The sequence below is a fragment of the Muscardinus avellanarius genome (assembly GCF_963383645.1).
Source record: "Muscardinus avellanarius genome assembly, chromosome: 3".
Lineage (NCBI taxonomy): Eukaryota > Metazoa > Chordata > Mammalia > Rodentia > Gliridae > Muscardinus > Muscardinus avellanarius.
Window position 1 is genome coordinate 152,689,976 of NC_137788.1, and position 26,933 is coordinate 152,716,908.

Here is a 26,933-nt window from a genome sequence, read left to right on the forward strand (position 1 = left end):
CATCCCTGACTACATTGTCTTCTGAGATTAGTGGCCTCTGCTTCACTGTGTAGAGAAGGGTCAGGGATTCTCTCTCCACCTTCCTAGTTCTTTGTTGGCACAGATGCCATTGACAAAAAGCAGAATAACAAGAGAAGGACAGAAGTTCATTACCATGTACACCTCACGTTTGCAGGGGAGAAAGCCAGGATAGCAAGTGAGTCTTAAGGAGTTGGCTGTAAATTCAGACATAAATACCATCAGCCTCTGAAACAAAGGGTCCAGGGAGGCCAGTTAGGGGGGTGTGGCCAGAAAGGCGCACAGCGAGGGAAGCTTTGCCGCGCAGGTGCAGGCTGGTGCCTTCTCCATGGAAAGCAGTCGCTGGTGATTTAGCTGCAATTCTCATCCTGCTGAAGAGACCCCCCCCCCCTACAAATGGAGATTTCCAAGCCAGTGCATTTATTTCCTTTATACAATGGCCCTCTTCTCCTCTGGTTCCATATCTACAACTTGAAGCAACCACAAGTCAAAAATATGTAGGGGAAAAATGATGTTTGTACTGAACAAATATAGGTTTTTATTTTTCTTGTCCTTATCCGTAAAAAAAAAATAAAACTGTTGGCATAGCATTTATATTGTATTAGGCATTATAAATCAAGAGGTGACTTAAAGTACTTAGGAATAGGTACATAGGTTATATGCAAATCTGATTCCATTTTTAATCAGGGCTTGACCTCATACTTTGCTATCTTCAGGGGGTTGTCTTTGTATACCAAGGCCCCACGGATAGAAAATTTAAATGTCCCTTTAAAAACATGTCTTCCGTTAGAAATCCTGTCTCTGCAGTTTCTTGAAATCATCAGGTCAATATAATTCTTAGGCCAAAGAGGCCTGTCTTCGGGTGGCATATTATAAGCTCCGAAGACTCCTGCCTTCGAAATCTTGCCATGTCCTCCGTCTGTCTAGCTTTCATCACTGTGGGAAGGAACTCTAGGGAACAGCTCACAGCCTGAGATGAGAAAGAAGCACCAAGTTCCCAGTACAGATTCACTTGGACATGTTGACATATTAAGTGTCAGGAAGGAGAATATCAAGGAGTCTTCAGAGACATTTGGGCTGGAGATAAAGTTTAGAGGAACCCTGAGCAGGTACAGTGATGGCAAAAACCAGTGCAGGAGACCCAAGGACAGTGCAAGGTGAAACAAACTTAGACAGGTCTCTGAGACGCGTCAGCATTTTAGAGTGTAAACGCTATTTAATTTCATTTGTCAATTCTTGGTGGTGTTTTCAGAAAGATGAGTCCTATTAAGGAAATGTTTGCCCATGCCAATATTTTGAAGTGTTTGGCCTATGTTTTCTCCCAGTAGTTTAAAAGTTTCAGGTCTTAATATTAAGGTCATTGATCCATTTTGAGTTAATTTTTATACAGAATGAGACACAGGAGTCCAATTTCAATCATATATAATTTATTTTCCCAATACTGTTTAAGACGCCATCTCTTCTACAATTTGTTTTGGGTAGCTTTGTCTAGAATCTGTCAATTGTAGAGCTGTAGATATATTTCTGGATTTTTTAGTTTTTCATTGGTCTACATTCATATTTTATGACAGTACCATGCTGTCTTGGTTATTATGGCTCTGTACTGTGTTTTAAAATTGGATATTGTGATGCATCTAGTATTTTTTGTTTTCATATGAATTTTATGGTTGGCTTTTGTAGTTTGGTAAAGAATGTCCTTGGTATTTTGATGGGGATTGCACTGAATCTGTACATCACTTCTGGTAATATGGTCACTTTAACAAAACTAATTATCCCAATCTGAGTATGGATTTCTTTCCATCTAGTGTCAATTTCTTCCATGTTATATAATTTTTATAATAGCACTCTTGGCTATCATGAATGGGGTTGCTTTGTAATTTTTTGTCTCAGCAAATTCATAATTGGTGTACGGAAAAGCTAGTTTTGTATGTTGATTTTATATCATACTACTCTAGTGGACTTATCAGCTCTAAGTCGTGGTGGAGTCATTATAGTTTAAGCAAGGATTATATTAACATAATCTGACTTCTTTCCTGTTTGTTTCCCTTTTCTTTCTCATGCCTAATTGCTCTGGATAAAATTTCTAGTACTTTATTGAATAAGAACAATGGAAGTGGACACCCTTTATCTCAGAGGAAAGATTGTTTTATAATATGCAGGGGGGGCTAGCTACCACTTTAAGGAAGAGATGCTCAACAAAAAATGTGCATGGAAAAGACAAAAGAAAAACACTGTGCTTTGACCCAGGAGGCTCTTGCCCCACAGTTCAGATCCTCTGGGATACAGGGGAAAGTCTTTGCAGGTAGGGGTGGGGTGACCTTGGAAGGAGGCTGTGCTTGGTCAGAGGGAGGGAGAGGCTGCTGGAAGAGAAGTATTATCTGCCCTGGATTTTGTAAAAGCTAGGGGGAGAAGGGAAAAGCCTTAGTACCAGGGGATCACCAAAAATGCCCCAGATAAGAGGGCCATTTCCACAATAGTACCTGTTCTGAGCAGACTGCTCTGGAGAAGGGGTACTGCCCCAGCACACAATGCCTGTCCCCACTTTCACCCTTCAGATCAACATCCCTCTGTGGGGCAGTTATGCAGGGTACCACTTTTGTGGATGGGGGCACGGGAGGGGTTTTTTGACACCCTTGATTTCATCTGATATAGCTTTAGGGGATGAAAGGAAAACACCTTTATTGGTATGCTTTGAGAACAGAAATGTGGGGGCAGGAAGAAGGGAAGGGCAGAGGAGGAACACTGTAAAAGCCAAGGGGGATTTGTTTGACCCTCAGGAGGATTTACCTGGCCTGTGCTGGGAAGGCGGATCAGTCCCGGAAAGGAAAGCAATGCATCATTTATGATGGTTTTCACTTTGTATTCGTTAAAGGCCTCTGCACTATTAGTATCGAACCTTAATTGGCTTGGCACCGGGCTCAGCTTCTTCCAGCCCCTGCCCTTCCCTTTGTCATCAGTAATTCTTGGAGCGGGCGTGAGCAAGGACCGTGCCTGGGACTAGAGCTGGCATCAGCGGCAGATCAAATGCAATGCGGTCGCTTTTCTTTCTTTTCTCTGATCATATATTAATAAATGTATCTCGTTGGGCTTCTGCTCTGCTCCCCCTGAGCCACTTCAAGCTGCTTGGACTCTTAGCCCTCTGTGCTTCCTCAGCCGCAGGAGAACTTTCTCCATCAGCTCCCCATCCTCGTGGCCTCGCAGAGGCAGCGACTTCACGTGACAGTGTATGTACTCTGTTCGCAGTGCCAGGCCAGGCATGGAACCAGCAGCAGTATGTGGGTTACCTGATTTACTTCTTTTAATACACTTCAGTGTAATTATAACTGCATCAAAGAGAAGACAAATTGGCAAGTAATTACAATGTTAATTTGGCAATGTTTTATCATATTGTGGAAGCACAGTTTCCTCTCTAATTGTATAGGGGGGGACACATTTGTCTGTAGTATGGCTTACTGAGGGATTCTTGAGAATGGAAATGAAACACACAGGAGACAGGAAAATCAGCTCTCTTCCCCATAAATACTCCTTTATTTGCATATGGTTTTGCAGTCTCCTTAAAAAGCTAACTTGTTTACTCAGGCCTAATTAATGGAAGGCTGCAGAATGCATAATTTAGGCTGTGAAGGCTTGAGCTGATGGATAGCATTGGATTTGGAAACTGGAGGTACCCCCCGCACCCCGTTAAAAGGGCCGAATGCTTTCCTTTCAGAATCTCACCGGCTGTGCGTGCCTCACCACCATCCCCCCTGAGAACGCGACCGTGGTTCCTGGAAAATGCCCCAGCCCGGGGTGCCAGGAGTCCTTCCTCACCTTTCTCTGTGTAATGTGTGTCTGCAGCATGATTGGTGCCATGGCCCAGACACCCTCTGTCATCATCCTTATCAGGTAAGCCACTCTCCTGGGGAAACCCCTCTTTGGAAGCTATAAGCCAGGTGGAATAGGGCCCCAGCCAAGCATGTGGCTTCCCAAGGCTGAGAGGACCCGATTCTCATTGATCAATAGTGACCTCACAGCAAGGAAGGAGAGGAGAGCACAGAATAATGGAGAGGACCACTTTCACGTTTTCCCAGACTTGTTTCAGCATCTGTTCTTGGAGTGATATTAATTTTGCCCGCCTCCTGTAGTGGTGTGCAAACACCATAGAGATGTGAGTTGTGATTATGTCACAGGCTCATGGCAGGCTAGGGGTGACCGCTCTTTTACAGACAGGTCATTGGAGCAGGCCACCTGGATGTCTCAGTCCCTGTCACTGGGGTCCTATCCTAGGAGCCTAGATGGTGAATCATTGAGTAATATTTTGAGTAATTTTCATTTTTTGCAAGGTTATCTAGATTTTATGAACAGAGAAAGGATGCCCTACAAAGACTCGCCCAATTGAGGTACCACTTACGTAATGAGCCAATTCAATCCCAAGGGCTGGAAAGAAAAGTAAAAATGAAATGCTTGGAAGTACCCAGCATCACCCCATGCCACCTACCACAGTTCTTGGTCTTTGTTGTGAGTTCCCATGGCAGAAGATTGATATGACATACTGTATTACCTGAATAGTTATTAGACTGTGCAGAAGAATGGAGGGTACAATGGCAAATTGCCATTTTATATTTACTAAGCTTGGCAAATTGTATTATATCTATCGAGGGTTATGCAAGGCTCTGGCCAAACTAGTAAAATCACATTGCTGGTGGCACTAAATGGCATCCATTCTTTAAAAAAATATATAGCAATGCAAGTCAGGAGGCATAAAAATATTTAGGCCCTTTGATGCAGCAACCCTACCCATATCCCTCATTTTATCTCAAGAAAATATTTCTCTGCAAGGAAAAAGGCTTAATACAAATTTCATTACAAAGTTAACTATAATAGTGGAAATACCTGAACTGAAATAGTTAAATTATGGCACTGTTGCTATATGGAATAATAATAACTCTTAAGAATGTGAGAAGTGTCTATGAAATGAACCGTTGAATCTAAATCTGGATATGGAAGATGATTACACATTATATGCGTGTGGACAAAAACCATCAGCTCTCATATGTAGGTTTAGGGTGGTTGCTTCATGAGAATTCCTAATGAAAAATAAACTCATAAAGTTATAATGCGCTATTCATACACAAAAGGTATCAAGAAGGTGGAAAAATGACCCTCACCACCATTAGCAGTGACCAGTACCATTTTTCCTTCTCTCTTCACAAGTCTGTGAAAACCCAGCCTCTAGGTGCTTGGTAGTAAGGACTGGCAAACAGGGAGTCTGTTGAAATCTCAGTCACTTTACAATCTCAGCCTGATAAACAGCTTTTGGAGTTTTTTTCATAAGGGAAAAAAAAACCCACTTTTCTGTTTTCCTTTAAATAGATCAACAATAGGCGGCCTTGGTGTCCTGGATCATGCCCTCTACCTCCATTCTGGGCTAGGGGCCTGTGCTCACACACATTGCGTGTTGAAGAGGCCAAAGCTGTTCTTTATTCCATCATTTTCCTGGTCCAAATGGTCATTACAGATGTTCCAGGCAGGCACCATGGCACAGAATAGTCTGGGCCACAGTCCAGATGGGCACCAGCCCTTATCCTGGCCCAGAACAGCGGACGCCTCACTCTCATGCTAAACTGAAGGCTGCCGGCAAGAACAATGCTCAGTCCATCTGGATGTGAGGATATAAGCTGGCATCACTGGGCACTTCCTAGCCCACCAGCCTTGGGCTCTAGATTCAAATGATTGATCTCTTTTTTTCAGTACTGGGGCTGGAACTCAGGGGCATGCTTCATCAAGCTACACGCCAAGCCCTATTTTTTATTCTTTATTTTGAAACAGGACCTCACTACGTAGCTGCGGCTGTCTGCGAACGGTGATCCTCCTGTCTCAGCCTCCCAAATGCCACCACACTCAGCTTGTATATCCTTTTTAACATTCCCTTTTACAAATGAGGAAACAGAGGCCCAGAAAGTGGTTAAGCAGTATGCTTAAGCTCAGCCAGCTGGTAAGTGGGGACACTAAGCCTGCACCCCCCATCTTGCCCGGAGCTTTCAATAATATTCAGACCGCGCACTCCCTTTCTTCATTACCGAGATCCAAGAAAAATAATTCCCAACAGGATATGAAGAAAGATCTTAGCACCTTGCTCACTTTGTTCCTAGTGACACGGCAGCTGAAAGGAAATCAAATTCCAAGTGATAAATATTCTAGCTCATTATACCATCATGTTTTCTTGATAAGGAGAATTTGCTTTTATTTATGTCTTTCAAGTTAAACCTTCAAATGAACGTGCAAAAACTGTAGCCCTGAAGCTGGTAACATTGAGGAACTTGGATTGTGTAGTGTGTGTATTCTAAAGAGTCCTATATCAGCCCAGAGACACTGATGTCACTGACATTGTGCAGGTATCTGGCTGGCAAATTCTCACCCTGTCCTCACCTGGTACAAGGGATCTCCCAAGGATCTTTTATGACCACTAATCTCATTTATGAATGTTCTACCCTCAGGACTTGAACACTTCCTACAGACCACACTATCATCTTGAGGGGTAGGTGTGAAGGAATGAATTTCTAGACATGTTTTTAGTCTATCACAGACATGCAATTTCTTTTAGATGGTCACTTTGAGTCTATCATACCAAGAAGCCAAAAACCTGCACACCTGAGACTCAAACCAAGTGATATATCATTGGATGGATGACACTGTATTGGTGGATGAAAGACCCTTGGGGTCATTTAAGAATATAGTTCTAACCAAGGCCATGGACATGTTAAATATCCGGTGTACTGGATATCCTTTTGATAACTTTGTTCTAAGCCTTATTTTCTACTCAATCTATTGCTGAGTGGGCCGTCCTTGCCTTGTATTATGTGGTCTCTCTTCTCTCAACCACACTCACCTTTGCATTTCAGGCTCAGTCACACTGGACCTAGCCACATCCTTCAGGAAGCATAGTCATGGGCTGGCTGCCCTCTCTGTTCCCTGGGGACTCAGGACAGGGACAGATAGCTAGAAGTTTCTTTCTTAGGGATGCTCAGGAAGACCTGAAACACATGTGCAGGTGGTCAAATATTTCTTCCTTATCATTCCTTCACCACCAAGCCATAGGTAGTGGTGCCCTGGGTCATAAGCGAGAGACGTCTTTCTAGCTATCTACTTGCTTAGGCATCGATCCAGCACTAGGACTGCAGTCATGAGGATAAGCAAGAAGAAAAGTCTTGGACCTTACAGAGGTGAAGACAAGCATTGAATAACTTGTACTTACAAGTTTAGGAGGCATTGCAAGGAAGATCGTGTTATCAACTGTGTTGACTCATCAATCTAGAATCCGTCATCACTTCCACACCTGTTATTTTCATCTCCCCAGTTGTTATACTCTGAGAATATACTAGAAAATGTGAGAGATCATTCTAAGGGCCTGTTCTGAGTAAACCAAGGCCAAGGAAATGAAATCAGTTCAAAACAAGAACCCTGACTCCACGGGGGTACTTACCCAAGTTATAAAGTATTGAAATTTGAGAGAGAGATATTAATTCTCAAATGGTCCATCTGGGATGTCAAAACATGCTAGTCTGGGAGAGTTCACAAAATGACCCTAAAATGACAGTTTTTCATGTTTCTGACTTGTCTCAGTCGATGTTTTCCAACTTAAAATGCTTTCTCATCTCAAAGAAGTAAAATGTCTCTAACTAGTGACCTTATGGACAAATTTGCATCCAGTCCTTCAAAGGCCAAGATTAGCTTCAGCTATTAAAAATACTGTTAAATTCTTATACTTATCTGGGCATAGCAGTTGTAGTCATTTTTTTAAAAATTGGGCAAAGAAATCAAATATATTTGTATATATAGTAGTAATTTTCTAAAAAGGGATGAGATGGACAATAGAAAATTACTCTGGGCCTGTTAACGTGGTGTGATATGAATCTTTTTTTCCTCTTCATTTCTTATATAGGACAGTCAGCCCTGAACTCAAGTCTTACGCCCTAGGAGTTCTTTTTCTTCTCCTTCGTTTGTTGGGTACGTATTATCTCTTTATTCCTTCAGTAAAGAATTTGGATGCTTATTACTAGGTAAGTAAATATTAATGAAATTCCCCATCTCCTGAGTTTGTCTTTTTTCTATGATGATGATTATTTTTTTCTATGATTATGAGAAACTTTACATCTGAACAGTTTGCTCCCAGTTTAGACACTAAACTCAGGTACTCCCTGGATATCACAGAGTCGCCATGCATACCAAGGGATCTTCTTGCCACCCTGAATTCTCCCTGGCATAAGAGAAAAGCAGTGGCATCAAAGAGGAAAAAAATTTTTTTTTTTTTTTTTTTTTTTTTTGGTGGTACTGGGGTTCCTGGAAGCCCTTCTATCTCCGGGCTACACTCCCAGACCTATTTTTACATTTTTATTTGGAAACAGGGTCTCCTAAGCCAGCGCACGCGGCTGGCTTCGAACCTGCGCGATCCTCCTGTCTCTGCCTCCCAAGCGCGGGGATTACAAGCGTGCGCCACCACGCCCGGCCAAAGAGGAAAAAAATTTGATGGTGTGATTTGGCACCCTCATTAACAACCCACAAGCAGCTTGTAAAATGCTTCATTTATGGGGCTGCCAGCTGGGGAGGAGAGGCATTCTCAAAACACCTCATAAATGGGAACTTTGCATCCTTAAAACTTTTCCACATTGATTTAGTTTATTTACCTTGGTTTTCCAACATGGGATAAAGGTAACCTTTGTGCTATAGGGCCTATGTTCCAAGGGTTGGGTCTAGATAAAAGGAATCAAAGTCTCACCCTTTTTATTTAGCAAGCAACAGAACAGGAATATCCTCAACTCACCCAGGGTCCTGTGCCTTGGTGGGAGTGATGTTGTAACTGCCAGCCTGGAGGCCCGGCTCCCAGCTCTGCCTGCCCTTCCCTTATTAGACCACCGCTGTTGGTCTGTAAACATCTTTGTCAATGTCAAGATAACTTTAATACAGAGGTAATCTTCTTTAATGAACTTCACATGGCAACTGAAGTTAGAAAGGGAAATTAACAGGTCTGCATTTTCAGACTAAACATCAACTATTTAATCATAGGTCAGCTGGGTATAAAAATGTAACAGTGGAAAGTTGGTAATAACCCCTGTGTCCGATAGGAAATTAGTTAAATCATTTGTGGTCTATAATCCCAATGGGACTGATGTTCTTAATTAAAATTCTGAAAAGGAAAATATCTAGAGTTGGACACATATGTTGAAGGGGGAAAGGTCTGTGGTATATACTGAAATGTTTATAAAGTATGGAAAATACTGGCAAGATGGACATCACAATGGTATTAGCAATGAGGTCATACATTTTTCTAAATTTATTTTGAATTTCTGAATATAGAGAGAGTTTATAATGAGATAAAGTGCTTAATGGTAAATGTCAAGTAAGGATGTCAGCTTCTCCTTACCCCCTTTCTTGTCTATAGCAGAGGATTCATCACCCTGGTCATTCCTACCATGCCTGGGGGATACTGAGCTCAGTATCCTCCACCATTATCAGTCTGTTTGTTGCTGCACCTATGGTAGCAACACCTATGTATGCAAAATAGAAATGCTCTAAGTGAGAAGATGCTCCAGACAGGCCATCCTTTGAGGCTTCTTAAGGAAGCTCTAGTATCTTGCACAACGACAGAGCTATAATTGTACTTACTTTCTCCTTACAACTGGGAGTGAAGAATATTCATGTATCATCATGACACCCTCTCCCAATAGTTATAGTAGATAGATCTGTATAGATAGATGTGATAGATGTAATACAAGCAAACTTCATTTATGAAAATGGCAAAACCTTTTTATGTACACATTCAACAAAAAGAACATTTATTGAGCACCTTGGTATATTCTAAGCTCCATGGACCACACCAGATAAATGATCTCAGCCATTGAGAATACTTTCTGGGGAGGACAAGAACCCTGGTAACTCCAAGCTCTGGAGTTCTTTGTACCTCTTAAAAAATGTGAAGAACACCATGCAGGTAAATCTTTCAGAATAGGTTTGATAGCACAAAATGAAAAAAATACAAGGTATTTCTGAAAGTTTATGAAAATTATAGGACAATTGAGAAATCTGAAGGTAGGTACATAAAATGTCATACTATTAGGATCATTGCACACTGCTCCAAAGTGTTCTCAGTACCAACCCCAGGAATGATCAACGAGGCATTCTCTAGCACAGCTAGAACAGGGTTTTTCAACTTCTACAACTGTAATCCAGAGCAAGAGATAAGCAGAGTTGTAGCTGAAACAAAAATGACATGAAGAATGCCTTTAATATGTGTGACATATTCTGATATATTTTAGTAGATGCTTTAAAAAAATAGGTCATAACCCACTATAGTGATTGCATTGTTCATTATGGGTCACAAGTCTGTTTAGAAAACCCTTCTCCAAAGGGGTGTGACACCGTTTTATCTTTTAATTAAAAGCAGCTTAGCAGAGAAGTCTTGGCATTTGACCTAATTTCATTCTTGCAACATCTGTAAGATTAACGATCATTATTGTTAATGGAAGGCCAATGAATGAGTCAGATTCTGTGGCACTGGTGACTTCTCTGCCGGCCCCGCACAGGTGAGGGGGATGTGCTGGGATGAGGAGTCCCATGATGGAGTCAGGACTGGCACGGCAGGTGGAAAGGCCACGTAACGCTGCCTCCGCATGCGGGCAGTGGGTTGGCAAAGGATGTGGTGTCTGCACTAAAAACCTGGAGAACAAGTAAGAGCAGAAGAGAGCGCTCTAGACAGAGGAACTAAAGGGATAGATGATTGGGGATGACATGTTTGGTACTGTAGGAAGCCCAGTGTGGCCAGAGAATGTATCGATTAAAACTTACGAGAAAAGGCTTTTTCCCCATTGATGAGTTTGACCTTTATTTCTAAGCCAAATGAAAGTTGTTGATGGACTCTAACAAGAATGACGAGATTCACAGTGTCATTTGGAATGGGAATGTAGGTATTGGATAATAAGATGCTGGTGTAATAGACTAGCTGTGAGAAGCCTGTGCTGACCTAGTGCTACACAGATGAGAGGTTGGGCCATTTAAAGTCAGGAAAAACCATCAAGGTTTATTTTCTGAATGGAAGTATGGTTGGCCCTCCATATCTGTAGTTTTCACATCCTCAGAGTCACCCTGTTTTTTTTTAAACTATACTGAATAGTTTTTCTTGTAATTACTTCATAAACCCTACAGCATAACTATTTACATAGCATTTAAATTGTTTCAGGTGTTAAAGGTATTGCAGAGATAATTTATCTCATTAAGTCTCATCACTCCAGATCTGGAACACTGCTAAAAACTTTAATTGAGCAGCAAATATACTATATGTGATAACTTTTGAAAGAAATATATTTTGAGTTTTATCCTTTTGAGAAACTAGGTGAGTGATTACAGAATTTAAAAGTACATTTTCCGCTGGGCGTGGTGGTGCACGCTTGTAATCCCCATGCTTGGGAGGCGAAGACAGGAGGATCGCACTGGTTCAAAGCCAGCCTCACTGGCTTAAGAGACCCTGTTTCCAAATTTAAAAACATATAAAAATAGGTCTGGGAGTGTAACCTGGAGGTAGAAGGGCTTCCAAGAACCCCAGTACCACCAAAAAAAAAAAAGTACATTTTCCATGTATGTATTTATATATGTTCTAGACTTATTTCCAACTTATTTTATGCACCTGTGTCAGCTTCATTGAAATATTCACAAAATTTAAAGCTTGGGATTTAATAGGTTAAAGCATATAGGAGGATGTGCATGGGCTTTATGAAAATGCTATGTCATTTATTACAAGGGACATGAGCATCTACAGAGTTTAGTGTTCATGTGGGTCCTGGAACCCGTCCCCCTGAATACCAAGGAATAGCTCTATAAGGACTGAAGTATATGGAGATGGAGAATCCACCGTGAGCCAAAAGGGGGCTCAGATCATGCAGTGATGTGGGAATTTATGAGGAGGACCAAGTTGGAAATGGTCTGGACCAGGGCGATCCAATAGAACTTTCTGTGATAATGGAAACATTCTACATCTGCACCACATGTGGCTACTGGGCACCTGTGAACTGAGGTGTTTTCCTTTAAGCACATGTGACCAGTGCTATCATACTAGACAGGCGTCTAGGAAGAGGCACTGATGTATCACCCTTGGTGGGTCAGGGCAGGAAGAAGTGGGATTGGCAAGTGTAAAGATGAAGGGTGGCATCTAAGAAGGAATGTGCCTTGGATTCCCTCATTGCTTTAGATGCCAACGGAAAGGAGCTGGTCAAAAGGGCAGGACTGCAGTGGCACCGGTCATTGTGGCCCGAGAACTTGCCTGGCAGCCCTGTAGTAGAGATGGTGTCAAGGGCAGGAGATTCATGAGAAACAGACATTGAGGAGGAGGATCAAAGGGAAAGAGGAAAGGACCAAGAGAAAGGAACCGTCTGAACCAATTGTAATAAGTAACAGAAAAACTGGAAGCTGTGGCCAAAGGGTTGAAGTATCCCTTTGGGCTTACAGAGGTAGAACTGTTCTGACAGATGCCAAAGCCAGGGAATGGCTGACCAGGGCAACAGGTATAAACCACCTTCATGTTAAAGATGAGTTACTCAAAGTCAGGAATGCAGCATTAAACATTTCTCAGTGCGGGGGCTGAGGCTACTGCCATGGCGAAGCGTCAGTCAATTGAGAATAAACTGAATGATGTACTCACAGCAGAAGTCCTGGCATAAGCGAGGCCCTCCTCCATCATCCTGGTGCCAATGTCCTTGTCACTGCTTTTTTTCTGGGTTGTGGGCCAACCCGCTGTGGTTCTCAAGAACCTTGCTTCCGAGGGTGTAGCCCCGGGCTACAGCATGTGACTGGCATACAGAAGGACCTGGGTTTAATCCCCAGAACTGAAAACAAACCCAAAATACAAACACTTGTTCCTGGGGTCTACTGCATGGCTTGGCTGCCACACTGAATTAATGGAAACATACATTTAATGAGATCCTTCTCTATGAAGGCATTATCATCTAGGTGCTGCAAAGGGCAAAGGAGGTGAGAGTAAGTGAAAGCCAGCACCCTGCCCCCAGGCCCTCTAGTGGGAGAGGGAAGGAAGTACAGGGAAAGCATGGGCTTTGAGGACCTTGAACTTCAAAGGAAAAGATTTTACTCAGCTGCTAGTTACCAGGGTGGAGCAAAGGAGGATTGCAGATACAGTAGATACTCCTTTGGAATTCAGATGCAGCAAGATCAGCCTGGGAGCGAGGTGGTTTGGCAGGATGCAGGACAGCAAATCAAAAGTGCTGTGGGAAGATAGAGATCAAAGCTAGAGCAGCGGGATTGAAAGGCAGAGACCAGTAAGACAGCATCTCCTGGAGCATCTTCCTCATCCACAGCCAGTGAGAGATGAGATGAAAGCTAAAGATAAGAGGCAGGGCTGCAAATGAAGCTGAAGTTTTGAGCCTTGTGACTTGGCCTGTGGAGAAGTCTTTAATAGACAAAGATAATTAATGCAATTAATTGTCTCAAGTGGATATTTAACCAGCAAAAATGTGTTAGCCACCAGCTATATTCCTGGCTGTCAGTGCCTCCTACTCTCCTTGCATTACCGAGACTCTGTATCACTTACCCGTGCAATGGTGGCATCGCGTTGGGCACACCTAGATTTCGGTCCAGCTTGGTCATTAGAGTCTAGGTGGCCTTTGGTTGGCTACTTACAGTCTGGAGACTTCCCGACTTCTCAGATTTAAGATGAGTGAATATGAACTCTCCCTAGAAGATGCTTGCCGATGGCAACAGTCCAATCTCTGTCTTGGCATTAAAGCAGAGAAACTCGTCAACCTTTTCATGAGAATACTCCTTTCCACACTCCTCTCCAGCTGATGCTGCTTGTAATTGTAATTCCATCAGGGGAGGAAGAAATTCCGTGGTGAATTCAAGTCTTGGCAGGTAAGCAGAAGAGGAGGAAGGGTTATCTTTTTTAGAATGAATCACATAGTCATTTTTAGCTTCCATTTTGTCCCATAAGGGACTATGTACTTATTTTTTCTCCAAAAGCCTTTCAGCTCACCTTTTAAGTTTAGACCCAAGAGTATAAATAGGCCCAACTTTTTCAACTGTGGGAATGAATTACATAGCCAAGATACATGGCCCTGATGTTTAATCTGATCATGGATTTCAGGAAAATAGAGTTTCTGTAAACAGTCCTGCAATTTGAGCTGGAGTGTAATAGGAAATAAGAGTTAATCCCTTTAACATTCTCTGTAATAGCAGGGAAGGGCATTGAGCCTGTATATATCTTTATAACACTTGGTGGCTCCCAGTGCCCCATGATGGGACCCTATTACTGCCTGAGAAATAAAGGGAAGAGAAAGACAGGAGAAAACTTTTCTTACTCCAGAGAGGAAAGCATTCTTCCCTTAACAGTTACTAACAAAATCCTATAGCATCATCACCTCCTTCCTCCTCCTCAGACAACCAGGAGCATGTCACAGTGGAGATGCTCAGAGCAAGAGACATTGTCCTCCCCAACCGACCCCTAGGAACTGGAGGGTTGTGCCCCTCGGGGTTATTCATTGAATTTTGCTTGAAGGGTTTTCTGCCACACACAGTTGTACCTAGAGATTTGGAAATTTCAAATTGGACCGATTTTCATTTAGACAAAAATGTAGGACAAAAAGCCTAAGAAAAGGACAGGAACCCATTTAGTTGAGAACTCTCCATAAATGGTACGGCATTTGATCCTTAGGGAAACTACAAGTATGATTGTGCCCAATTTACTTTGGGTTCTAGGATCAAACCCAGAAGAACTCTACCTCAGCTATATCCCCGTCACTTTTTAATTTTTGAAACAGAGTCTTCCTAAGTTGCTGAGGCTGACCTTGAACCTGTAGTTCTACTATCTAGACCTCCCAGGTACTTGGATTACAGGCATATACCTCTTGTGCCCATTTTTGAAACAGTGATTCTGATATTCAGTAAAGTTGTGTAACTTGCCCAGGGCCACACAACTTCCAAGTGGCAGTCAGAAGCAGAATCCCAATCAGTCCTCTCTGGTTCCAAGATTCCCATTTCCTCCACCAGCAGACAGCCTCTCTCTCTCTGTAAGCTCTAACTGAAAAAGAGGTGACAGGGACAACTGACAGCTCCAAGTTTCTTCCTGCTGACAAATATCTGCCAGTGCTGCCCGAGGCATTCTGCCAAATACCGAGGGAGCTTGTTTACAAAATAAGGCTCCCAACCTTCCCTCACAGTCACAACCCCAGAGAAGGGAGGCAAAGATCAGAACTCCTGTGCTTCCCTTCATACTTCTGACCCGGTTTGTTTCCATCAGCTTAGCAGAATGGTTAAGTGTTCTTGGTGGTCCTGGAAATCCCAGGTAAGACCTTTGAAATATTCTATTCTCAAGCCAACAAACTTTGTTTTAGAAGGAAGAATATTGGATTGGGGTTCTGAAGTATCAACTTTCAGAGAAATCTCTCGCATTCCGTTTTTCTATAGGTAAAACGAAGGGGTTATGGCATTGTGGAGATAATTCATAATGGGGGGTAGAGCATACTAGACACTGCTGGGGTGGGGAAGAGTTAATTGACTAGGTATTACAGTTGAAATATAGAAGTCTCATTGGGTCTCCAGGGGAACCAGCTTCTTCTTGCAGAGACTTAGACTTATTTAGTTCAACTCAGTGACCAACATATAAGGATAAGTGGCTGTGTGTGAAAATTAGTCATAAAGCTGGATCTCTCTGCTGCAGCTATTCAAGTGTGTTCCAAAATGGCAAAGACCTCTAACAAAAGTCACAGCCTCCTCCTCGGTATTCTCTACACATCTGGAGCTTGAGACCTGATAGTTCTCCCTCAGGATGCAATTGGAAGCCAATAAAAAGATGAATTTGTCAGTTTTTAGAAAGGTCAATATTTTGTCTATTCAGAAATAGAAAAGGAAGCCAAGCATGGTGGCACATACTTGTAATCCCAGAATTTGGGAGGCTGATACTGGAGGATCACAGTTTGTGGACAGCCTCAGCTACTTGGTGAGGCCCTTTGCAACTCAGACCTTGTTTCAAAATAAAGAATAAAAAATAGGGCTGGGAGTGTAACTCAGAGGTAGAATACCCCTGGGTTACATTCTCAGTACAAAAAAAAAAAAAAAGGCCGGGCTTAGTGGCACAGGCTTGTAATCCCTGCACTTGGGAGGTGGAGACAAGAGGATTGCGCAGGTGTGAAGCCAGCTGCGCTGGCTTGAGAGACCCTGTTTCCAAATAAAAAGTATAAAATAGGTCTGGCAGTATAGCCTGGAGCTAGAGGGCTTCCAGGAACCCCAGTACCACAAAAAAAAAAAAAAAAGAATCTTAGATTATATTTCAGGTGCAACATGAAAAAGGTAGCAGAAATTCTGGCCCCACTGAAGGACCAGGGCTTATACAACACTCATGTACTTTCTGTAGTGTTTTCCTTAACCCTTACCCAGGCCGTGGTCTTAACTCCACAAGTGAAACAACCGAGGCAGTGAAATGTCACTAGCCTTCAACATCTCTCACCTCTAGCTCAAGTGTTCTCCAAAATATTCAGCGTAGCATGAGAAACTTGGATGGGCGCTGCTTTCTAATTTCTAGCTACCTGGAGTTTGTTTTCTGAGTTCATTGCAGAGTACCGTCATCTCCTATTAGAGCTTGAAAGAAAGTGGGATAGAATTGGCATCTTTAGTTCATGGAGGGATGCCCTCTTTAAAAGGGCACCAGATATTGCAAAAATCCTCTCCAAGTGCAGATAGGGGAAGGGACTGGATTGGGGTATTCCTTTTGTCTAAAAGAAGTGTCAATAAATGGTTCCTTAATGTTCCAGTTTCCTTTAGTGTGCTATAAGTATGACCTGATATGCACGCAGGAGCCCATGTGTGGCAGCATAGGGCAGCTGGCCAGTGGTTCCTTCCCAAGGCAGGGTTTTCTCAGGAATCCTCTATGTCTTGGGTCCTTGTTGCCTAGTGAGGGGAAATGACTTCAACAAAGGTCACAAAAGGAAGGAGCATTTGGGAGCCAATCTCAGCAAAAGTAAAGGCCAGATAACTGGAAAGGTGAACAGATTTGCATGTGCCTGGGTGCCGCAGGAACAGGCCCAGTTAGTCTCATTTATCCCCAGACTTATCCATCATTTACATTGGTGCCTCATCTCCGTTTCCTTACCTAAACGATGTGAAGTGTGGCTTGGTTTCTATTATGCAGTTGCCATGGCAGTGCCTCCACTTGGCTCTTTTGCAGTGACACAAAGAAAGGCATTTGTTGGGGGGCAGGGAGAACACGCACGGGGTCACCTGGGAAGATGGTAAACACCCGCGCAGCCTCCGGGAGGAAGCAGGTGAATTTCGATTCTGCAGGGCCCCAGCCTGAGCTTGAAGGTAGGGAACAGATTGTGCGGGATTTGGGGCTTAGAGTTTATTTATTAAATCAAGCTGCTTGGCAAGTTTAATGAGGTTTCAACTAGAGTCTTTTTCGGGGGGGAGGGGGTTCTCCTGGGGATAACAAGGGACAAAGCTGGAGAATTTTTAAGGAGAAAAGCAGAGGCAGCTGGGCTCTGTCACCTCATTAACGCAGCAATACCGACTCCTCTCCACCCATCCCAGGCCTGCCATTGAACCTAGGGGAGTCCTGCCATTCCACCTTCCCCAGGCTGCCCTCTGCGCACGGAGGTGCTCCAGGCTCTCTCATACAGGTGTTCTGGCCATCGGCTTCTGTGGGTCTGAATCCCCAAAACATGGGTTTGATTTTGTGAAAGGGTGTGTTTTTCTGGACTAAGTCAATATCTCATTCTCAGAGGGACCTTCCCGAATTAAAAAAAAAAAAGCAAAACACACACTGAGGCTGGGGTGGGCTGTGGGATCTTAAAGTGGTCCTCACCTGGGTCCAGTGATCCTGTCTCACGTTTGAGGTCTCTCACTGAAGGCAGCTGACACCATATTCTGGCCTCAGAGTCACACTGCTCTCTCTAAAACAGGGCATTTGTATTAATGACTTATCTATTATTCTCCATCATACAGGTGAGACCGCCCCCCTTCAGCGGGCCAGAATTATCAGGACATTTTTATTTTTTAAGATGCTAAAAATGACAGTGTAGCTGGGCGTGGCGGCACACGCTTGTAATCCCCGCACTTGGGAGGCAGAGACAGGAGGATTGCGCAGGTTCGAAGTCAGCGCACTGGCTTAAGAGACCCTGTTTCCAAATAAAAATGTAAAAATAGGTCTGGGAGTGTAGCCCGGAGGTAGAAGGGTTTCCAGGAACCCCAGTACCACCAAAAAAATATATATATATAATTTATATATATATATATATATAAATATCAATGGATAGGTTGGATAAAATGGTAAAATGTTTACTGGAAGTATTCTTTTTTGGAAAAGATTTTATGAAGCTTTTAAGTGCTACATCTATATCACTCATTTTAGAAATTTTAAACTTTTCAGAGTGTCCAGGATATACATACGAGGACACATTTTATTATGGAGATCGTACAGGTTCTTTTATTTGTTTTTTAATTAGGGACTGAACCCAGGGGCATTTTACCTCCAGGCCGTACCCCCAGCCCCTTTTTTTTTTTTTGAAATAGGGCCTTGCTAAGTTGCATTTCTCTTGAACCTGTAATCCAGTCTCCCAAGTACTGGAATTGCAGGCACGTGCTACCATGCCTAGCTGTGCCTTTGTTTGAACATTGGAAGAAATTTAATGTTAACATATTCTGATTTAAAATGTCTAAAATCCTGTTTAACAAAAATTTTATGTATCAAGATGCTATTTCCCTTTTGTTTCAGAATTGTTTATAAAAATGCATTCTTGAAAATTTGGATCCTTTTTCATACAACGACATTTGTACGATGTTGCTTTTTAACATTAAAAATGTTAAAAGGGAAAAAAAAGATGCTAATGACCAGCTGCACCCCAAACATTTGCATTTCACTGGTCTCGGATGGGACACTCTGGGCAATTCTAACTAGAAGCCAGGGCTGATAGACTCAGAGGTGGAAAGTAACATAGAACTGAAATAAGGAAGGTGAATAGTTCCATTGCATCTGATGTTTCTGATGGTTTTAACGTGTCTGAAATGCTTGTGTGAAGGATTTAAAACTGGTTCCTGGCTCAGAATGAAAAATGTTCTCACCAGTATAATGTTTAGGAGAAAGGAGGTTGCCAGTATGTATCCACATATGTCCATGTTAAACTCCATGAGTGTATATACATAGACATGGTATCATGTGCTCATGTCCAACCTCTGGTTCCTGGCTTTTCCACAAGGAACACACACCTTGGAAGACCCGTTCAAGAGAGCAGGGTCCACAGGCCCATTTGTATTTCCCTCTGTGAGGTTTACTAATCCTAAGGTTTTCCTTCATGAAAGCCTTTTCTTTCTCAGACTCTGCATATGGTAATAGTTTGTTTACTTTGCAGTCCACACTGTCCCAAATATTTTTCATGTAGCAATTTAACCAGTCTTCGCAAAACTTTAAAACTGTATTATTACTGTTCCCATTTTGCAAAAGAGAAAACACACAAAGGTTTTAACAACTTACCTAGACAATGAGAGGCAGAGTTCGGATTTGACCTCAGGGTTTGGCTCTGTTGTGTGTTTTTTGAACCGGGGAGCTAGAGAGCTCCTGGGTTCAGCGAGCTTTCCCCACTGATGAAAAAATGGGGCCAGGGGAGCCATGGCCAGAGATCCTTGACATCTTTTTCCCTCCGGCAGGCTTCATTCCCCCACCCCTCATCTTCGGGGCCGGCATCGACTCCACCTGCCTGTTCTGGAGTACATTCTGTGGGGAGCAAGGTGCCTGTGTCCTCTATGACAACGTGGTCTACAGATACCTGTACGTCAGCATCGCCATCGCGCTCAAATCCTTCGCCTTCCTGCTCTATACCACCACGTGGCAGTGCCTGCGGAAAAACTATAAACGCTACATCAAAAACCACGAGGGCGGGCTGAGCACCAGTGAGTTCTTTGCCTCTACTCTGACCCTAGACAATCTGGGGAGGGACCCTGTGCCCGCACACCAGACACATAGGACAAAGTTTATCTACAACCTGGAAGACCATGAGTGGTGTGAGAACATGGAATCCGTTTTATAGTGACTAAAGGAGGGCTGAACTCTGCATTAGTAGTCCAAGGGTCATTTTTCTTAAAAAAAAAAAAAAAAGAAAAAGAGAAAAAAAAGGTTTCAAAAATAAAGTTTCAACACATCCATACAGACATGCACACACATGCATACACTCTCTCTCTCTCTCTCTCTCTCACACACACACACACACACACACACACACCCCACAACCTTTGTCCTTTTTCAAAGCCAGAGCCAGACAGGATTGAGAATAAGGATTGGGATCGTCCTGGAGGACGCTCGCTCGGCTGGGGCTCACTCTGCTTTGGCGGCACTTCATGGTTTTCACGATGCCAACAGCTGCAAGCAACAGGCATGCCAATTCAGAGAAGAGTGGTGGCCAGCTTGGAGGATGGACATTTCTGGATATATACACACATACAAAACAAAACGCATTATACAAAAGTCTACTTAAAAAAAAAACACAAGTTGAGAACATTGCCAGATTAAGCACTAGTGACACGCCCCTGTACCACCCTCTCGCTCCTCCTGGGGGGCAGGGAGGTGTGCAAGCCAGAGGAGTGGAAGCCCTGCTCCTCTCTCTAAACTTTTGCAATATGGGTCACTGTGTAGACAACTCACCCAGTCTGCATGTGGTTCAAGGCCCCAGAGTTCTCTCAGCGATGCTAATGGGTGATCCGTGCTGGAGTGTATAATTAGCACCTCTCACCAGCTCCATTTCCATGTTCAAGACCGAGGGTCCAAGGGGGAGCCGGGTGGGAGGCCAGCACCTCCCCGTGGTGATGCCCTCCTCCCCCCAGCCCCGCAGAGTGACCTCAGGAAGCCAGGGCCTCACCTGGCTATGACTGACCTGCTCAGAGCCGGTGAGCCCCAACATAGCCCAAGTCATTTGCTTACATTTGCCAAACGTTTTGCCAGTTTTTCAAAAGAAAAAAAAAATACAGCGCATATGAATTTCAAACTGTTTCATGTGTAATCTTCTAATGCTATTTTTAACTCCTTCTAAAATCTGTTAACCCTGCAGTCACTAACCCAGTTCCATACCCAGGATTTATGACGCTGGTTGCTTTTGCTTTTCTCTTTCTCTAATGCACCAAAACTATGTGATTCAAGGGATGCAGTTAATCGATTGTCATTTTTATCATTTTTATCCTCTCAGATATTCTCCCAAAACCAGGATATACAATGTGTTACTGGGTGGGAGAGAAGGCTTCAGAAAGAGTGTGTATGCTGCCTGCCTTTAAAAGATTCACACTTGAGACAACAGGGGATAATGTGAGGAATTGCAAATTTGCCTTCTGGCTGTATTCCCCATGATTCAGTGATCACTGTCATAGGGAGTCCTTTTATATTCATGCTTCACATTGCAAGAGGCGTGCTTTTCAGCCTGTGCAGGAGACACGTAGACGTGGGTTTGTGTGCAGCGCTTCTGGGGACAAGAGACAGAAAGTGTTGTTCCCTGCCACATGCTGTTGGGCGGACTGTGGCATCTGTGATAATGGATAGATTACAAGCACCCAGAAAAGGTCAGTAACGGTTCTAGGGTCAATCTAGATGTAAGGCCCTAATGTGTATTTTGAGTGGTTGAGGCTCAAAGAAGGACATTATTTAGGGTAAGAATTCTCCCAGAAAACTTACAACCAGTACACTAAGCCTACATGGCCATTTTCATAAGGGGAAACTGACTCACCCGTCACACTTGTTTATGGACCTAAGTTCACCTCGTATCCATGGCCCTGGGAAAGACCGCAAAGGTTTAGTTGGCCTGCTTTTTTTTTCACTTGGAACACCTACTTGAAGTTTACCGGTGGAGCAAGAAAAAATTAGGTAAAGAGAGAGAAGGGTGTTGTGCCAAATTTGTAACAAACACCATAAATTGAGAAGTTTGAGTGTCAGCCCCCAGCTAGGAAAAGCATCAAAATTAAGGACAAATGAAAGAAGCTGTGTCTTGGTGCAGGGTCACTGATCAGCTACCTCGGGCAGGATGCTCCCAAAACAGGGCTTCAGCAGCTTGTTTGCTTATTGTTGTTGACATGGGGATGCTCATTGGTACCTAGTAAAAGGGAGGATGGTTCTCCAACCAGTTCATAAAATATGAATATGCTGTTACTCCTGAAACATTGATCACATTCTGTACAGGTTATGGTTTAATTTTTTTAAAAACTGCACTGCTAATAGGTCACTGCCCTCTCTGCTGTTGCGTATCCCCCTCAACCCATTGCCCCACACTGAGGCCCTATCACCTCGTTTGTTTCATGGGATTATTTGCTTTTAAAAAAAAAAGATTTTTTAAAACTCTTTGCATTTTGGATTTTTTTTCCCCTAAAGCTACAGGATGAGAGAAAAAAAAATGGCAGGATGATGAAGGAATAGTCCAGGGTTCAGTTTTAGCAACAATTGAATGTAAAGTTAAAGTCCCCTGTGGCAGAATGGCTTTTAAGTTTATTGTTTTACCTTTTAAAATTTTAATTCCTCCTTGCAATGGAATTTCTTACCCTCCTTACCCGCATGAGAACTTTTAAAGTTTGGCTACGTGGCATTGGTCTTTTCAGACCTCCTGCTTCTACCACCCACCCCCATGTCCAAGGACTTGAGGCACCTCCTCAAGTCATTGAGGGCAAGATCTCACTGCCCCTCCCTCGGAAAGCCAGCCAGCCTGAGGAAGCCCAGGACAGTGCTCCACAGGGCTCCCAGCCACTCTGCTCCCAATGAGTTTCCTTGAGGGAAAGACTGCCTGGTTGCTAGTGGATGATCTCCCAGAACCCCTAGAAGCGGCCATTCATTGAGGAGCAGTAAAGTGGAAATACATGTGTGTACTCACAGGAAAGAGATGGTGGCTGCCTTGCTGGCTGCTTGCTGTTTTAGGTCCCAAGAAGTGGGCTTTCCTCTCCACCCTGCCAGCCCTGAGGGAGCTGTGCTGAACACCATGTGGGAGTCCTGGAAACACCATTCAGCAGTGTTAAAACAATAAAGGTCAATGTGCAGAAATCAACACAGCTGAACACACAGTCAAGACCAGAGGGAAAGGACAGAACTGGATGCTGTCTTCATGTGCTGGAGTTCTACCGGATTCTATTGTTCTTGGTTTAGTTGGGCAGAGAAATCCAGGCAAGCAGTGTCTCAGTCCAGCTGGCAGTATTTGCTGCCTTTTTCTGTTACCCGACTGTTGTACGGGACAGAGAGAACCAGAAATCTGGCCAAGAAGTCCAGAGAAAGTGCCACATCGGAGGGGCTTGGCTGTTCCTCTGGGCTTGTACCAACTGCCTGCTCATTGACCTTTCCTATCCATCTGTTGCCCTTTGGCCTTTAGGTTTGAATCCTGGTCAAATATGTGAGGATCACCAACTTTTCCAAGAGAAGACATTAGTGAAATGAGATTTGGCTTTGGACACTAGTTTGGGATTTTTTTTTTTTTTTTGGTTTGCTTTTGCTCTTTCCTCATTTATTACACCAGCCCCATCCAACTCACACCAAACTAACTCCCCCGTAAACAGCTTCAAGGACCTAATTTCTTAGAGTGACCTGTAGACCCCAGCCCCCTAGGGTCTTACTGTTGCTCAAGAGCAAATGAGAAGACTCTCTCACTGGCAGGCGATTGCAGGGAGCTTTTTGTTTTGATGCCTCTTCTAGAAATTGTTGCCTGGGATAACACATGGAGCCCACACTGACCCCCTTCAGCCACACACTTCTGCCTCTCACATTTGTAAGGAACCTCAGCAGTCCAGACCAGCACATGGGAGCAGGGTTTTTCTGTGCAGGGTTGATTTCATTTGAGGGTGCATTGCTTGAGTGTGATACATTCTACGCATCTATTAACTCCTGAATTTTAAATGTTGGCTTTGTGCCAGCCTCTGGACATAGGCCCTCTCTACCAAGAACTCAAAATTCAATGAGCTGGACAGACCTGAACACAAAGGCTAAAAGCTAGGCTCTCGCTGCCCGTGAGAGCCCATTCATGGTAGTGCAGGAGTCAGGAAGACTTCAGAGACAGGGTGGTATAAAAACAAAGAACTAAAGAACATGGTATTGGCCAGAGAGATGAAAGAGGACCAGGAAGGGGAAAAGGCCTCCTGGAGAGGGCCAACAGACCAAGTTCATAGTTTCTGTGAGAGGCCACATAGTAAGCAATTTGGCTATGTAGGCTGTCCAATCTGTTAAAACTACTTGGCTCTGTTATAGCCTACAATCAGCCCCCATAAAATAAGTAACCAAATGAGGACTGTGTGCTAATAAATATTTATTTGCAAAGACATTGCCTAGACAGCCATGGTGTGCTGATCTCTACTCTGGAACACAGGCTGAGGCAACACCTTATGTCTGGGGGCCACTAACAGTTCAGTATAGGCAGGGAAGATCCCAGCTGCCAAAACTCTGCAATAGATTGGCAAAGTCATGTGTCTGAAGGGTCCTGAAGCAGGTATCCATCAACACTGACATTCCTGACCCAAGAATCTAATTCATGTTTCGTATTTATTTCCAAGAAGGAGGTAAGTACACCTTTGTTGTCAGAGTTTGTAATTGAAGGCAACCTTATTTTTCTCTCTTGTACCATGGAGAATTTAAACATATAACCTACAGTTCATTCTACTTCTGACACTCGACATTTCACCTAAAGTAATCATCCTTTTTTCCTTAAATGATGGAAATGGATACATGAGGGAAAAATATAGGAAAAGAATGAGTCGAGATATTGTATAGAACTTCAAATTCCTTCCCTCCTCCCCACCAACACAAAACACTGGCATTCCACAGCTAATAAATGTGCCAGGTAGAATAATCAGTCAACACTAATAATACAGCTAATAATAGTACCTAACATCAGACACACCTAACTAGCTTCTGGGATGATCTTCTTACATGTATTAGATCATTTAATCTCAACAATAACCTTGGGAGGCAGGAACTATTAATAGCTTTATTTTACAGGGGAGGAAACAGACTTGGAAGGAAGGCTTCCAGAACTGACTCAAGGTCACTGGATTCAGACCATGGACTGTGAATCCAAGGTCTACATCCTTAACCACTGCAGGTGCTCCCTTCCTCCCAGGCAAGATGTGAAGGACCCCTTCCCACCTTAGGAACTACCTCATCAGGAGGTCTCTGGCCCAAATGGACAAGGGGGAGGCTTACACATGCACATGCCACAATATAATAAGATGTTGTTGCAGCTGTGTTCTGGGGCTGTTGTTGCATTGTTTATGGTTTTAATCCCTGATCCCAGCAGTTCATCTATATAAGGTGTTCTACCAGAAACCGACAGGTAACAGGAAACAAGGTTCCTCTGCTCCATGTATTCTAAAGTGCATGTTTACAGCACCTAGATGCCACAGAGGTGCTCCTCATGGCCAGTCATCAGTACTAGTGGAGAGATCCCATATACCCTGCGTGCTTTGCCCCCCAGCATCAACTTCAGGAGCTCAACCCTGACCCAGAGGCTTCAAACACACTGAAGCTGCTCGCTGGCTACCTATATCTAACTTCCCAAATACCAGGCTTTTAATATCACTATCTAGACGGCTTTTTTTTTAATAATGGCTTGATTCAACAGTAAGGAGTTAATAACCATAAATTGATTTTTTTTCTCATAAGGTAGAAGTGATTATGTTCTATGAACAAGCAGAACAACATGGAAAATTTTCTAGAGGTTTGACATTCTGAAGGCTGAGATTTTTGCCATTTCATTAATGTCTTTCTTAAATTCATGCTAACCTGAGAGAAGGTGGCTCTCACAGAGGCCCATTTGGCAAGTCTGTGATTTATCATCTAAGGCCATAAACCAGGCTGGAACTATGCAGTGCAGGAAAGTTTTACTGCAAGAGTAATGCAACTAAACACATACATTGTGCTTTAACCTAGCACTTTAAAGGAGGGAAGGGTCTGGGAGCTCTTATTTATTAAGAGCTCCATCTACGTGCCAGCTACTGTGAATGCTTGAGCCCAGATCTTGCTACCAGCAGCCCTCTCACACCAGCCCTGAGAGGTAAGTATGATTTTCCCCACTTTACAGATCAGAAGACCAAAGCTTAACAAATCTGTTTCCTAATGTCACACTAGTTAAGAAGTTCACCAGGAGCCAATACCAGGTCTGCCCGATTCCTAAACTAATGTACATTCTGTACACTACACAGCCACCAAAGTGAACATGGATCTGGCATCTCACAAAGCAAAAACAGCCATCTACCACTGGTCATCACCTTCAGGAGTCTAGTTTCATAGAGAAATTAGCCAAGAGCTGGAGGTGAAAACCTCCACAAGATTTTGCGGACAGGTTCAGGACTCTAATGAGAAAAACAGCGGAGACCTTTCAAAACACTCTTCTCTTCTTAGGAACCATAACCACATCAGCAGAAGCTTCCCAGCCAATAATCATCCTCTATCTTACTCCTTCTGCAAATATGAACCAACCCTAGTTCTCTCACTTCTATCTTGCCCTCACCCAGAACTCTCACCCACAGGATTCCAGCAGAACTTGACTAAGAACTTGAGCCTTATAAAAATTGAGAAAGGATTCTCCAAACTGCTGAGAACATACAGGCTTCTTTCTTTATAAGCCAAGTCTCAACTTCAAAATCCTAAGTTAAAGAAATGATATTTTTGAACTCTCACCTTTTATACCTCCAGGCCAAAGTCTGAGAAAGACAAATGGATGAACAGGGACTCCTATGGCCCCACTGTGGCCATCAAGGAGAAAAGATTCATATCACAATCAGTTTGACCTGTGTAGCTTGCAGATCATCCCAGGGACAAGTTGGGTCTTTAATGAATTTTAACGGAAGCCGCAGCATATCATTTGAAAGACTTAAAGACCTTCTCCAAAGAGGAGACTTGCACTCAGCACGTGGTAACTAGTGGGGGCTTAGTGAAAAACGAAATG

The 26,933-nt window shown here is 43.3% G+C and overlaps 1 protein-coding gene across 2 annotated transcripts in view; it reads left to right on the forward strand.

The window, feature by feature from the left end:
- The window catches only part of SLCO3A1 (solute carrier organic anion transporter family member 3A1), a gene marked incomplete at both ends in the record, with an annotated part of 299,180 nt that overhangs the window by 271,575 nt on the left and 672 nt on the right, over positions 1–26,933 (forward strand). The window contains 3 exons of one of the 2 annotated variants that reach the window (XM_080692514.1): positions 3,728–3,903; positions 7,940–8,004; positions 19,690–19,932. In XM_080692514.1, the coding sequence (XP_080548640.1) occupies positions 3,728–3,903; positions 7,940–8,004; positions 19,690–19,932 (484 nt within the window). Of the gene's footprint in view, positions 1–3,727; positions 3,904–7,939; positions 8,005–19,689; positions 20,070–26,933 lie in introns of those variants that run through there. The other variant, XM_080692513.1, reaches the window with a different exon arrangement.